General features: G+C 53.9%; 1 protein-coding gene across 3 annotated transcripts in view; it reads left to right on the forward strand.

Moving 5' to 3' along the window:
• The window catches only part of TOP1 (DNA topoisomerase I), a 68,521-nt gene extending 59,503 nt beyond the window's left edge, over window positions 1–9,018 (forward strand). The window contains exons 14-21 of one of the 3 annotated variants that reach the window (XM_030502526.1): window positions 291–434; window positions 1,821–2,006; window positions 3,575–3,643; window positions 4,247–4,361; window positions 5,066–5,193; window positions 6,253–6,347; window positions 7,095–7,244; window positions 7,588–9,018. In XM_030502526.1, the coding sequence (XP_030358386.1) occupies window positions 291–434; window positions 1,821–2,006; window positions 3,575–3,643; window positions 4,247–4,361; window positions 5,066–5,193; window positions 6,253–6,347; window positions 7,095–7,244; window positions 7,588–7,690 (990 nt within the window). In that variant the 3' untranslated portion in view covers window positions 7,691–9,018. The remainder of the gene's footprint in view (window positions 1–290; window positions 435–1,820; window positions 2,007–3,574; window positions 3,644–4,246; window positions 4,362–5,065; window positions 5,194–6,252; window positions 6,348–7,094; window positions 7,245–7,587) is intronic. The other 2 variants (XR_003993915.1, XM_030502527.1) reach the window with 2 other exon arrangements.
• The last annotated feature ends 3,043 nt before the right edge of the window (window positions 9,019–12,061 follow it).

Below are 12,061 nucleotides of genomic sequence, written 5' to 3' on the forward strand. Positions count from 1 at the left end.
CATCCGAATAAAGCAGAGGAAACCATTTATATGCTGAGAAGCAGGAAAGACATAATATCTTTTGTGTCTTTGTAGCGGCTTCCATGGAAGCGTTTAATATCATGGAAATCAGAATTCCCCACAGCTGCGTGGCAGCAGAGCCCGAAGCCGAGCTGTTCAGCAGCAGAGTCTCAGTGCTTTGTCCTGTCGGACCGTTTGCCACACGCAGGCTTGCAGAGCCTTCAGCTGCGGGTCACACCTGGGCCTTTGCCCGCTGACTAACCCTGCCCGTGTCCCAATGTCCTCTGCAGGGTGAGAAGGACTGGCAGAAGTATGAGACAGCTCGGAGGTTGAAGAAGTGTGTAGATAAAATCCGAAACCAGTATCGAGAAGACTGGAAATCCAAAGAGATGAAAGTGCGGCAGCGGGCCGTGGCGCTCTACTTCATCGACAAAGTGAGCACCCTCCTCTTACCTTTGCAGCCTGCTGGAATGCTGCCTGGCGGTTCCTAAGGCACAGTTGAGCCAGTTACTGGGGTATCCTGCGACTTCCTGGTGGGCAGGCTCCCGTCTCCTTTTCCTTCCCCTTACCTGGGAGCCAGAGCACTGAACTATTGTACTGAGCGCGGCTATTTCAGGCAGCATTGTTTTAGTTCAGGCAAAATTCACAGCCTGGTTCCAGAGCTGCCCGGTTGGATTACTGGGAAGTTTGTGTGGACCTTTTGTCTCCAGCTGTTTCAGTTTTCCGGCTGGGAATTTCTGCTGCTTTGTCACCTCTTCAGTTTGAGGTCACTGCTGTGAGGTTTCATAATAATGCAGTTGTCTTGATGCTTTTAAAGCTGCTTTAAGCCAGTTCCTAGAGAGCTGTTGCCCTGGTGCTGTCGTGACCAACTGGGTTAACTGGTTTTGTTCTAAATTGGTGTAAACCAGGGAATTAGATTTGAATAATTGTGATTTCATAGGAACACTGAAGGTTTTTCCGAAAAAAAAAATAAATGAGGAATTGGTTTGTCCAGTGCTGTTAAACATTGTTAGTGCAGCCAGATGTAGCCTTTAGGTGATGTATGGAACCCCAAGTGCCCTGTATGCTCGTTAAAGTGTATTTATTCAGTGTGCAGTGCAGAGGTAGGATCATAGAAGATGAACAACTGAACTGTGTGATTTTGTATCGGATTCAGTTCACATGGAAGTCACTTTGGATTTTAACACACCAAATGTTTTGAAATGGATTTCCACTAGAACTGTCTCACAGTGTGAGTTGTCTCGTGAGCAGAAGTTGGTAAAAGATCTTGCTTTAAACTTCTCTTAAAATAAAAATGAGGTATAGAATCCCAGAATCCCAGAGTGGTTTGTGCCAGAGGGACCTTAAAGCTCATCCAGTTCCAACCCCCTGCCACGGGCAGGGACACCTTCCACTAGAGCAGGTTGCTCCAAGCCCCTGTGTCCAACCTGGCCTTGAACACTGCCAGGGATGGGGCAGCCACAGCTTCTCTGGGAAAAGTCTGTGCCAGCGCCTCAGCACCCTCACAGGGAAGAGCTTCTGCCTTAGATCTAACCTGAATCTCCCCTGTGTAAGTTAAAACCCATTGCCCCTTGTTCTCTTTGGTAGATTGGTAGATATGTGGCCTTGGGATTATTTAAAACAGATTTAAAGAGAATTGAGGTGGTTTCTATTAGAATTTTTACAAGTGTCAATTTAATCCACTCAAATGCATTTTCTCCCTTTCCCTTCCCCTGTGGACACTGCTGATCCTAGGGCAGGGTCTGAAAGCTTCCAGCGCCTATACGTTGCAGGAATGGTTTGAAATGCTTATGACTTTTCTTGCCTTGATATAAATGTAGCTTGCCCTGAGAGCTGGTAATGAAAAAGAAGAAGGAGAGACAGCTGACACCGTGGGCTGCTGCTCCCTGAGAGTAGAACACATCAAGCTGCATCCTGAACTGGATGGCCAGGAATACGTGGTTGAGTTTGACTTCCTCGGAAAAGACTCCATCCGATACTACAACAAAGTCCCCGTTGAGAAGAGGGTAAGGCACCCCCACAGCATACACACAGCCTGAATGGTGCAGTAATGTGGTCAGCACAGTTTTGATGGCAGTAGCAGGATGCTTCATCACTGGTCGGATTCCTAGCCAGAAAAGAAGTCAGTTAATGTCCTTCCCTTTCTATTGGCAGTGCCATGGAAGATGGACCTGCACACACCCCGAGGTGGTGTGACATAACCCAGCAGATAAGATACTTAAAATCTTACTGCTCTTCCCTGTGGTCTCAGTGTCAAGAGTTGGCATAACATAACTCTTAACAGCTCTGTTAGATGGGTTTCTTGGGTCTCATTCTGATCAGCTCAGTTGGGTTTGTCCCCTGTAGATGGGAGAGCTCCAGGCCCATATGACAAGTAACAGCATAAGAGGTTCTGAAGCAGGGTGCTGGGTGGCACTGTTGGAGCAGCAGTTTGACTTGGGCTTTCATGGTGCTGGCTCCTCTGTCACAGTTCTGCTCATGTTGGAGCTGAGCCCTCACTGAGGTCTTGATCTCAGGTGCTCCACGGCACGCAGAGCAGATGCACTGATACTTCTCGCCTATGAACCTGGGTATCTGCCAACCAGGACGTCGTTCTTAGGCAGTGTTGGTTCCTTTATTTCTTTGTCATTCACCAGTTTCACATCTGCTGTGATCTTGACCTCCTCCCAGAGTAAATCCCCATCCAGCAGTGTGAACCTGGAGGGCACCATCCAAAAAGACTTTGGGTGTAGGAGCTTTGCAGCTGGCCCACAGCTCTGCAGAGAGCACAGTGTGTTAGATACCGCAGGTATGACCCTGAGGTAGTTGTAAGGACAGTTGGCAGTAAAGGTTGGCTTCTGGGAAGCAGAACAACTGGAAAAGCCCAAACTGTGGCTGCCATAGAGTGGAATTTGTACTTCCTTGTTTAAAGAAGAAAACATTTTTCCTGTTTAAATTTATTAGTGTTGGTATCTCTTGGTGTCTTCAATGCTTACAATGGGGAATTGATTATTGTGGAACTAGAAATCTTTGTATATTAGGTGTCTGCAGTAGAAAAATGTGTGTTGTTGAGAAGCTGGGTCTGGGGATTTGGAGCATGCAGAGCTGGGGTTTGTGGTCTCTCTGTAATCAAAGCTGGTTTGATTATTCTCCCTACCTCAGAGACTTGTTCAGGATGGAACTCTGAAACATTTAATGCAGCAGTGAGAAGGGTTGGGGTTTGGTAGCTTCACTCCATGGAAAATGGCTCGGGGGTCTCTGGCTGGAGTCATGGTGGGGAAAGGTGGTAGCTTCAGGGTCCCTGTCTCTGTCAGGCAGCTAAGCTGGAGCAGAATGAGGTCTCCTGCAATCTTGAGCTGAAGGATGAGGATAAAGGGCATTGAATGCTCAGGACTCCTGTTGCTGGGGAGGAGCCTTCAACACAAGCGTTGTACTGAGAAAATGGGTCTTTGCCTGCTGGGAAGTAACATCCAGCATCGTCACTTTTCCTGAAAACAGCTGAAGTGGCTCCTGGCAGTGTTGTTCCTGATGTGTTCCTGGTTCCCAGAGCTGTCTGGTCCGTGCGCCTCAAGTTGCCGCTTTGCTTTTCCTGCAGGTGTTTAAGAATCTTCAGCTCTTCATGGAGAACAAGCAGCCTGAGGATGATCTCTTTGACCGCCTCAATGTAAGCACATGGTTGATGGTGAGGGATGGGGTAGAGCACCAGGAGCAGGCTCGCTCTGCACGGGGCCATAGGAGCTGCTCTGTTCCAGCAGTGGTTTCAGTGGCAGTTTTCTTGCAGAGCTGGCCTCAGAGCAGGCGCTGTGTCAGTGTGGTGCCTGTTGTGTGCTGTGCCCGCAGATCCCTGGAGCAGGGGCCTTTGGGCCTGCTGAGCATGGCTGGTTCTGGCTCAGGAGGGGACGATTGTGGGAGGTGACAGGTTTTCAGATGCTGTCCCCATCTGCACGTTTCCCTCTATGGGAGCACGGTGGTGGCCCAGGCCCCTTCCCTGGGATGGGACAGGCATGTTTCTACCTGCTGGGAACCAAAACCTCCTCACTGAAGAAGACTTTGGCCACTTGTGGTTACTTGATACCTAATCTAATACTTGTTGGGGTTTTGTTCACTTTTCCTGTGGTTTCAGTAATGTTGTGGCCATTGTGTTGTGGTCAGCTCTGTGTGCACCATCCCTCAGCTGTGAGCTACATGTCTTTGTCAGCCATGTCCAGAGATTTCACAAATGTGGCCAGTTCTACTGCTAACTGTCATCTCCTTTCTGCTTCCTTAGACCAGTATCTTAAATAAACACCTTCAAGACCTTATGGAGGGACTGACAGCCAAGGTATTCCGTACTTACAATGCCTCCATCACGCTACAGCAGCAGCTCAAGGAGCTCACTAATCGTAAGTCTTGCCCTTGAAACTGAGGGGAACAGATCTTATCCTGCCACACAGACCTAGCTTCCTTGCCTTAGCCACAAGCCTTACATCTACACCACTTCCTCGTGCACATCATATGTTCCAGTGCAAACGTCAGACAGCTGAGGTCTGACCAGAAATCTGCTGCCACACAACCCTGTGGGGCAATGGAGCAGCCCAGCACTGGGCAGGGCAGAGCTGGCCTGGGCGCACAGCCCCGAGGTGTGCCTGCTGCTTTGTGCCTGTTCTTTACCCACCTCTTGCTTTCTGTTAGTTGCAGAGCGCTGTAGGTGGCAGCAGGGCAGCTGCGTCTGCAACAGCCCCACGTTTCTTGTCTGCTCATTCACAACCTCTCTGTTGAGCACTTCAACAGCTTTACCGAGTGGGCACATTGGATCTGTGAGATCCAGCAGGGTCTTGAGCAGTGTGGCCCTGCTGTCCTGTGCTCTGACCATGGAAGTGCTTCCCCTCTCTTGAACGGCAAATGGTGGTGGTGTTGCTAGTGAGTAAACCATCCCAGAAGGAGTCAGGGATGGAAGTGGTCAGGCTCTCTGGCTGTGATGAGAGTGCAGAGCTGGGCCTGGCCCAGCAGTTCTGCAGTGAGTGTGAGCTTGCAGTCAGTGGGACCCTGGCTGGGGCTGCGCAGCCCTGCAGGACCCACTTGCTCACCACTTCCTTGTGCTTTGCAGCGGACGACAACATCCCAGCAAAGATCCTCTCCTACAACCGTGCCAACAGAGCGGTTGCCATTTTGTGTAACCATCAGAGGGCTCCACCGAAGACCTTCGAGAAGTCCATGATGAACCTGCAGAGCAAGGTACCCCCCCCGGCCAGCTCTTGGCTTGGAGCCGGGCTCCAAGGGCTGCATCTCGGGGGTCACGTTTCCTTCCACCTGCGGTGAAGCTTTTCCCTGTCAGGAGTTGGTTAGTGCTGCACCAGAGCTGGGCCTGCCTGGGGAGGAGCAGTGAGCTGAAAGGGGCACCTTCCAGTCTGGAGCTGTCTTTTCCTTGTAAAGACCAAGACCAGGCCCTCTGTGCGTGCCCTTCATGCCATAGCTGTGTTCTGCTGCCACTGAAGCTTCAGAGCAGCAGCCTCTAGCTCTGACTCGGGTCCCCTCAAGAACGCAGTGGGCACCCGCTCCTGCTGTGTGGCTCCCAGGCTGCTGTCAGGGCAGGCTGTGTACATGGTACATGAAGCCCCTCTGACTTGACCTCTTCCTTTGCAGATTGTTTCTGGTGAAGGCCATGAGGTCCAAAGGGGTTAGGTCTGTTCCTGGTCTGGCTTTAGAATAACCTTCACAATAAGGACTTTGGTTTGGCACTGCAGTGTCCCCTGCTTCTGTAACACCTAACATGGCTGCCTTCACCCTAGACCTTAGAGCTTGGGGATGTTTAAGGGGATGCAAAATGCTAAATCTCCCTGAATCCTGAACTTACTGGAGAAGGACTGCCTGAAGCCTTAACAGCTTTCAGCCTGTAGGGTTTGGGGCAATTACTGATTCCTGCAGGGGGAACAGGGATCATCCTCCCGTGTTACCCTCGGAGAGCTGCTACTGGCAGGATACGGTGGAGGCAGACAAGGAGGGGCTGTTGACCAGTCCCAGACCAAGCCAATTCCTTCACCTGCTTAGTTGTAGTGGTGTGAGGAAGCTCCCAGCACCACCTTGTCTTCAGAAATGAGTGGGGCCCTGTTTTGCGAGGGGGCTCTTTCACCATAGCAGGCTTTGCTGCAAAGGCAAATGGCCTCATTGTCCTGCAGGAGTGTGTCTGACCACTGCTAGATGCAGAACGTGGTCACAGACACACTCCCTGGATCATGCTGCCACCGTTGTCAGCAGCTTGGTCACAGTGCTGCTGTCTGGTTTTGCCTCTCCTAGATCGATGCCAAGAAGGAGCAGTTAGCTGATGCCAGGAGAGAACTGAAAAGCGCCAAAGCTGATGCCAAGGTCCGGAGGGATGAGAAGTCTAAAAAGTAAGGCTGTTGTTAACTAGGCTGTGCAATGCTCCCAGCTCCAAATGGGTCTTTAACCCTGTATTCTGTTTGCCCAGCTTGTGATCTGGGAAGGCTTCCTCAGGCTTTCTTGTTCCCTCCTCACTCTGTGAAGAAATGGCCTTCACGTTGAGGTGGTCTGATGCTGCAGCTCCTGATGTGGTCACTAGCAATGGTCTCCCTCAGGACATCTCCACTGTGTCTCAGCCCTTTGAGCTGAGCACCAGCCAGTGCTCAACCACCCTGCTGCCCAGGAGCAGGCAGAGCACTGGCTCCAGTGTGCAGCGCTGCTCTTGTAATGGGGAGCCACGAGCACAGTTGCACACGCACATCTCTGTGCAGGTGATGGACTCTGTGGGGGGCTCTGCAGAATAGCCACAGGGGTGCTGAGCGAAGGGAGCTCTGAGAGCAGGATCACAGCATGACTATTGCAGTGGGGTAGCTGGGAGGGGTTTGAAGTGGATGTAGCACCAGTACAGTTCAGGCTGTTGCTTCCGACCCTTTAAAACAAAACTGCTGCTCAGGATTTCTGCTGTGCCTCTTGGAACATGTCAGTTCTTAATTGCATGTGCTGAGTGGTTTGTGTCACCATCTGTGCTGACACAGCTGCCCCTTGTGGCTGGTGGCATTGCTTACCTTGAGCAGATCCCTTGGGGTTCCCACAGTGCTGCCAGCTCCAGCCTAGCAGGGCAGAGAGGAATTAAATGATTTGCTTCTTTCCCACCCTAGGACAGTGGAGAGCAAGAAGAAAGCAGTGCAGAGGATTGAGGAGCAACTGATGAAGCTGGAGGTTCAGGCTACAGATAGGGAGGAGAACAAGCAGATTGCTTTGGGCACCTCCAAACTCAACTATCTGGATCCCAGGATCTCTGTTGCTTGGTAAGAATCTGCCTGGGGTGTGCTGGAAGGAGCCACCCCTTCACTTCTGTCCTGTCCCCCCCGTTAGCAGGCAGGGACTGTGGCAGAGCAGTGCCCCTGTGCTGCCAGATGCAGGGCCTTCCCCTGCATCTTCAGATGGGTCCAGGAGGCTACAAGAGCCTCTTGATGCACGTGTGACCTGGCAGGCACCACCAGCGCCGTGCGGGGCGGTGGTGGGTGCGAGAGCTGCAGGGTCTAACACCGGAGGCTGGTGGTGCTCTGCTGGGGTGTTTATGATGAGCAGAGCTCCGGAAGGTGCTGGTGCCTGTGCTGTGTGACTCTAACAGCGTCTCCTCTCCTGCAGGTGTAAGAAGTGGGGAATTCCTATAGAGAAGATTTATAACAAAACCCAACGGGAGAAGTTTGCGTGGGCTATCGACATGGCAGAGGAAGACTATGAGTTTTAACCTGTTTTTAATGAGCTGAATTTTATGGGAAAAGGGAGTAGCCTGGTTTTTAGGGAGATTGATAAAACTGTGAGCCTTACTTGTCCTTGGATGCTGGGGAAGGGGGAGGAAAGGGGCAAGTGAGCATCAGATACAACAGCCAACATCTTGCAGAAAGCATAACCTGGAAATATCCTAAAGGAGCTGAGCCAGTTGTCCTATGGACAACTTATTTAAAATGTTTCAGAGATCCAAATTCTATCTGTCTGGTCTGGGTGGGTTTTCTCTGGAGGCAGGGCAAGTGGATGGGGGATTTGTCAACCTTCCGCCAGGCAAATTCACCATCACACTGAGCGCGTGGGACTCTTTAGCTACTGTATACAAACTCCAGTTATATTGGTGCGTTTTTACAGTTAGGGTTTTGCAATAACTTCTATATTTTAATAGAAAATGGACTCCTGACCCCCCCCTTTCCCCCCCCCGCCCCATTCCAGGATTTAACAAAGAAGCAAAATGTAAGGAACCCAACGCACCTCCTAGAGCTGCCACTATCGTCATGGGAATTCCCCAATCCTTCCCAATTCGTCACTTGGAACAGTCGTGGCATTGGCACATGAATTGCAAACCTCCAGCCCCCGTGTTCAGAGCAAAGCGCGACGGGAAGGCGGCCCCTTGACTCGAGTGTTCCTTTTTCAAATGTGAATTTTTATTTCTTTTAAGTCTATTAAAAATATTTAAAGTGGGGGGTTTTTTGGGGGGTTTTATTTTTGTTCTTCTTCAAGAAGTCGTAGCTTTGGGAACGGGGGGGAAGGGCCGTGGGGACGCGTGGGGGGGCTGAGGACAAGTGACATTGGCAACAAAGGACATTCCCGTCACCCTTTGTTCTGAACACGCTCTGAACACTTCATGACTCTACTTCTTAGCTTGGTCAGACTGTTTGTCCTTTATTTCCCCCCTTTTTTTCTAAGCCCCACTCCCCTCTTTTACTTGAAAGATTTTATTGTGTAAAAAAGACGTTTCACAGGTCAATAAATTTCGAGGGAAATGAGCATTGGTCCAAAAAAAAAAAAAAAAACACCACAAAAAAAAAGGAAAATAAATCGAGATTTTAGGGCTTTTATTTTTTTCTTTTGTAATTGTGTAAAAAAATTTTAAAAAATTAAAAAGCAGAATTTTAATGTGAAACCTTTTTTTGCTATAATCATTAGTCTTAGAGGCATTGTTAGCGTAGTGTGTGTGCGAAGCCCATCTCCTGCCGCCTTTCCTCAACAAGTATCTTCTATTTTTATCATGAATTCCCTTTTAATCAACTGTAGGTTATTTAAAATAAATTCCTACAACTGAACTGCCGCCGGTGTCCGGGTGCTCTGTGCCACGAGGAGCCCCTCGCGCTGCCACAGGGCTGCAGGGAGCGGCCGTGGCAGGGGCCGGCGGGTGGGACTGACCCGCTTCAGGCTTCATCAGGTTGAGCCGGGACATGCGGGTTCACAGTGAGGCCAAACAGCGCCAGTGCCCGGCTGCTGGGAGGGAAGAGGCTTCTGCAGCTGCTGATCACAGAATCCCAGCCTGGTTTGGGTTGAAGGGACCTTAAAGCTCACCCAGTTCCAACCCCCTGCCACGGGCAGGGACACCTTCCACTAGGGCAGGTTGCTCCAAGCCCCTGTGTCCAACCTGGCCTTGAACACTGCCAGGGATGGGGCAGCCACAGCTTCTCTGGGCAGTGGTGCCCAATGTTGCCTTCATGGTTGGTAACTCATTGCTGCTCGCGCTGGGTCCTGGTGGCTGTGGTGGCTCTGTGGTCTGTGGTCACGCAGCCAGAGCCTCGCCGGGGGCAGAAGCTGGTCCTGCAGCACACGAGGGGTGTTTGGAGCCCTGGCAGGGCACGGGGAGCTGAGCGGGCTCCCACCAGCCCGTGGTCCTGCTGCTGCTCCTGAGCTCACGATAACCTGGGGCTTGATGCTCCCAGATCCCTCCCACTGCTCTGAGTTGGTTTGTGCCACCCCAGGGAAACGTGGTTGAATAACGCACTTCAATACCAGCAGCACGATGCTCCGGGCTCCCTGAGCTCGCCCAGCTCCTGTTCCCACCTCAGCAGGAATTGCCTGAGGGATTTCATTCCCTCCTAAGAAGCTGCTTGGTCCCTACTGGAGCCTGTCCATGCGCAGCGAGGCTGTCTGGGACACATTGGCTGTGCTTCCATGGGTTAGTGGGAACATCGGGAATGTGGTTTAACATCTGCATTTGGGGCCCTTTGAGCATCCTGGGAAGTGGAGGCCATGGCTTTGGTGAAATAGGAAGTGACCTGAGGCAGCAGGAGCAAGGGGCATGGCCCGGCTGGGAGCAGGGATGGATGGATGATGCTGCTTTGGCAGCACCTTTGGGATGAGCCAGGACACGCTGCAGCAGGCGCACTGGGAAGCACAAGGAAGGGCAGTGTGAGCATGTGGATTTTCCTTCACTCAGTGTAGCTGGTGGGAATGTTCCCTGCATTGATCTTTGTGCCCAGGATCCTGGCAGCCATGTCCCTGCTCCGGCCAAGAGCAGAGTGACCACAGCACCGTGCTGGAGCCAGCGCCGCAGGGACGGCTGCGGGGAGGCCAGAGAGGCTGGGGCTGTGTGTGGGGAGGGTGCTCTGGGGTGCTGGGGATGCTCTGGCGTGCTGGGGGAGCAGGATGCTCTGTGGTCCCAAGCACTGCTCAGCACAAGGAGCTGGAGGAAGCAGGGTCTGGACTTTCCTCTGCTGTACAAGCCTGGGATCCTCAGCTCCTGCTGGAGACATGATTGTCCCCAGGAGCTGGCAGAGGAGTCCCATGTTCCTCCCAGCTGGAAGGATGTGGCCTTGCTCTGCCCCTCCCTGCTTCGCCCCTATCAGACCATGGTCTCTGGCTCTCCAGGCCAGCACCCCTGGGCACAGGTCACTGCACCTCCTCCCTGGTCCCAGGAGAACCCGGCCTGGTGCAGCGGGAGCAGGAGCAGCGGGATGTGCCCTTCCTGGTTCCTCTGCTGCCTTCCATGAGCCTGGAGCCCTCGGCTGGAGCCGGAGCAGCCCCAGCTCCATCCCTCCTGCAGGGCAGGAGCCTGCACAGGGACATGGAGGTGGGGCTGATGGATGGATTTATCCATCTCTCTGGCACTGGAGAGCCGCCCAGTGCGCTTGGCTCCCTCTGAACACCAGGAGCTCTGTCCCGGGAAGGGAGCTGTATGTTTGCCTGTGGCACAGCAGGGTCAGACCACACATCCCGCGCTGTAAATGGAGAATTCCCAGATCCCGTTGGCTCGCTGTGCGCAGAGAAGCAGCCACACAACGCGCCACGTCCCAGGTCGCATCCACCGCTGCAGCGCCTGGTCCTCGCCTGCCCCAGCGCCGCCACCCCGGGCCAGCTCCTGCGTCTGGCACCAACGGGGGCTGCAGCAGCGGGGACAGGACCACGGAGGGGGAAATTTAGGGTGAAACTGGATCTTGTGCGTTATGATCCCATGGCCAGGGAGGGCTGAGAGCCCGGGGGGGGGGGGGGGCCTGCAGACCCCGCTGGATGCAGCCCCATCCCCCTTGGAGCAGAATCCAGGGCTGGAAATTGGAACCAGGTGAATCAGGGCATTAAAGAAGCGTTCGCTCCCCGGATGCCATCGGGAGCAGGGACAGGGAACCTGGGCCTGCAGCGAGTGCCCCATCCGGTGCCTTCGTAATCCCGAAGGATGTTCCAATGCGTGGAAGGGGCAGGAGGCTGGGGGTGGCATTCCTGCCTGCGGACGCAGCTTTTCCCCCACTCCTCAGCATCCGCAACGGGTCTGTGGGTCTGCGGGTCTTCTCGATGCCGGCAGAGAACCCCCCGTGCTGCTCCGTGTCTGTCTCACTGGCACCGGCACCGCGTTCCCCGCGGGTTTTCCAGCTCCAGCCCCGCGCAGGACCAGTGGAAGCTCTTCCCAGCGCCGGGGCTGGTTTCCCGTTCGCCCACAGCGGGCAGCGCAGAGCAGCCCCGGCCACAGCACCCGAGCGCTGCCCCGCTCCTGGGACTGCGGGGTCCTGCGGTGGGCATCGGGCACCTCCTCCCGGCGCAGGCCCCGGGGAGAGCCGCCGTTCCCCGCGCTGGTGCCGGGGGGGCTGCGCTGCGGCGACCCCGCGCTCAGCCGCGGAGCGAGGCCGGGGCTGTCCCGGCCCGAGGCCCCGCTCGCTGCTGCCCGGGGCAGGACACGGAGGGTTCGGCGCCCCTCGCTGCGGGGCTGCGCAGGGGAAGGTGCTGGCGCCGCTCGGAGGGGAGCGTTCCCCAAGCGCTCCCCCCGCCGTGCGATGGGCACCACCCGGGGAACGTCTTCAGAAGCTGAATGCGTCCGACCCGCTGCGGAACAAAGCCCGGGGAGGGCAGAGCGGGATAACAGGAAAGTGATGGAGGT

This window comes from Strigops habroptila, chromosome 13 (genome assembly GCF_004027225.2).
Source record: "Strigops habroptila isolate Jane chromosome 13, bStrHab1.2.pri, whole genome shotgun sequence".
Taxonomy (NCBI): Eukaryota; Metazoa; Chordata; class Aves; order Psittaciformes; family Psittacidae; genus Strigops; species Strigops habroptila.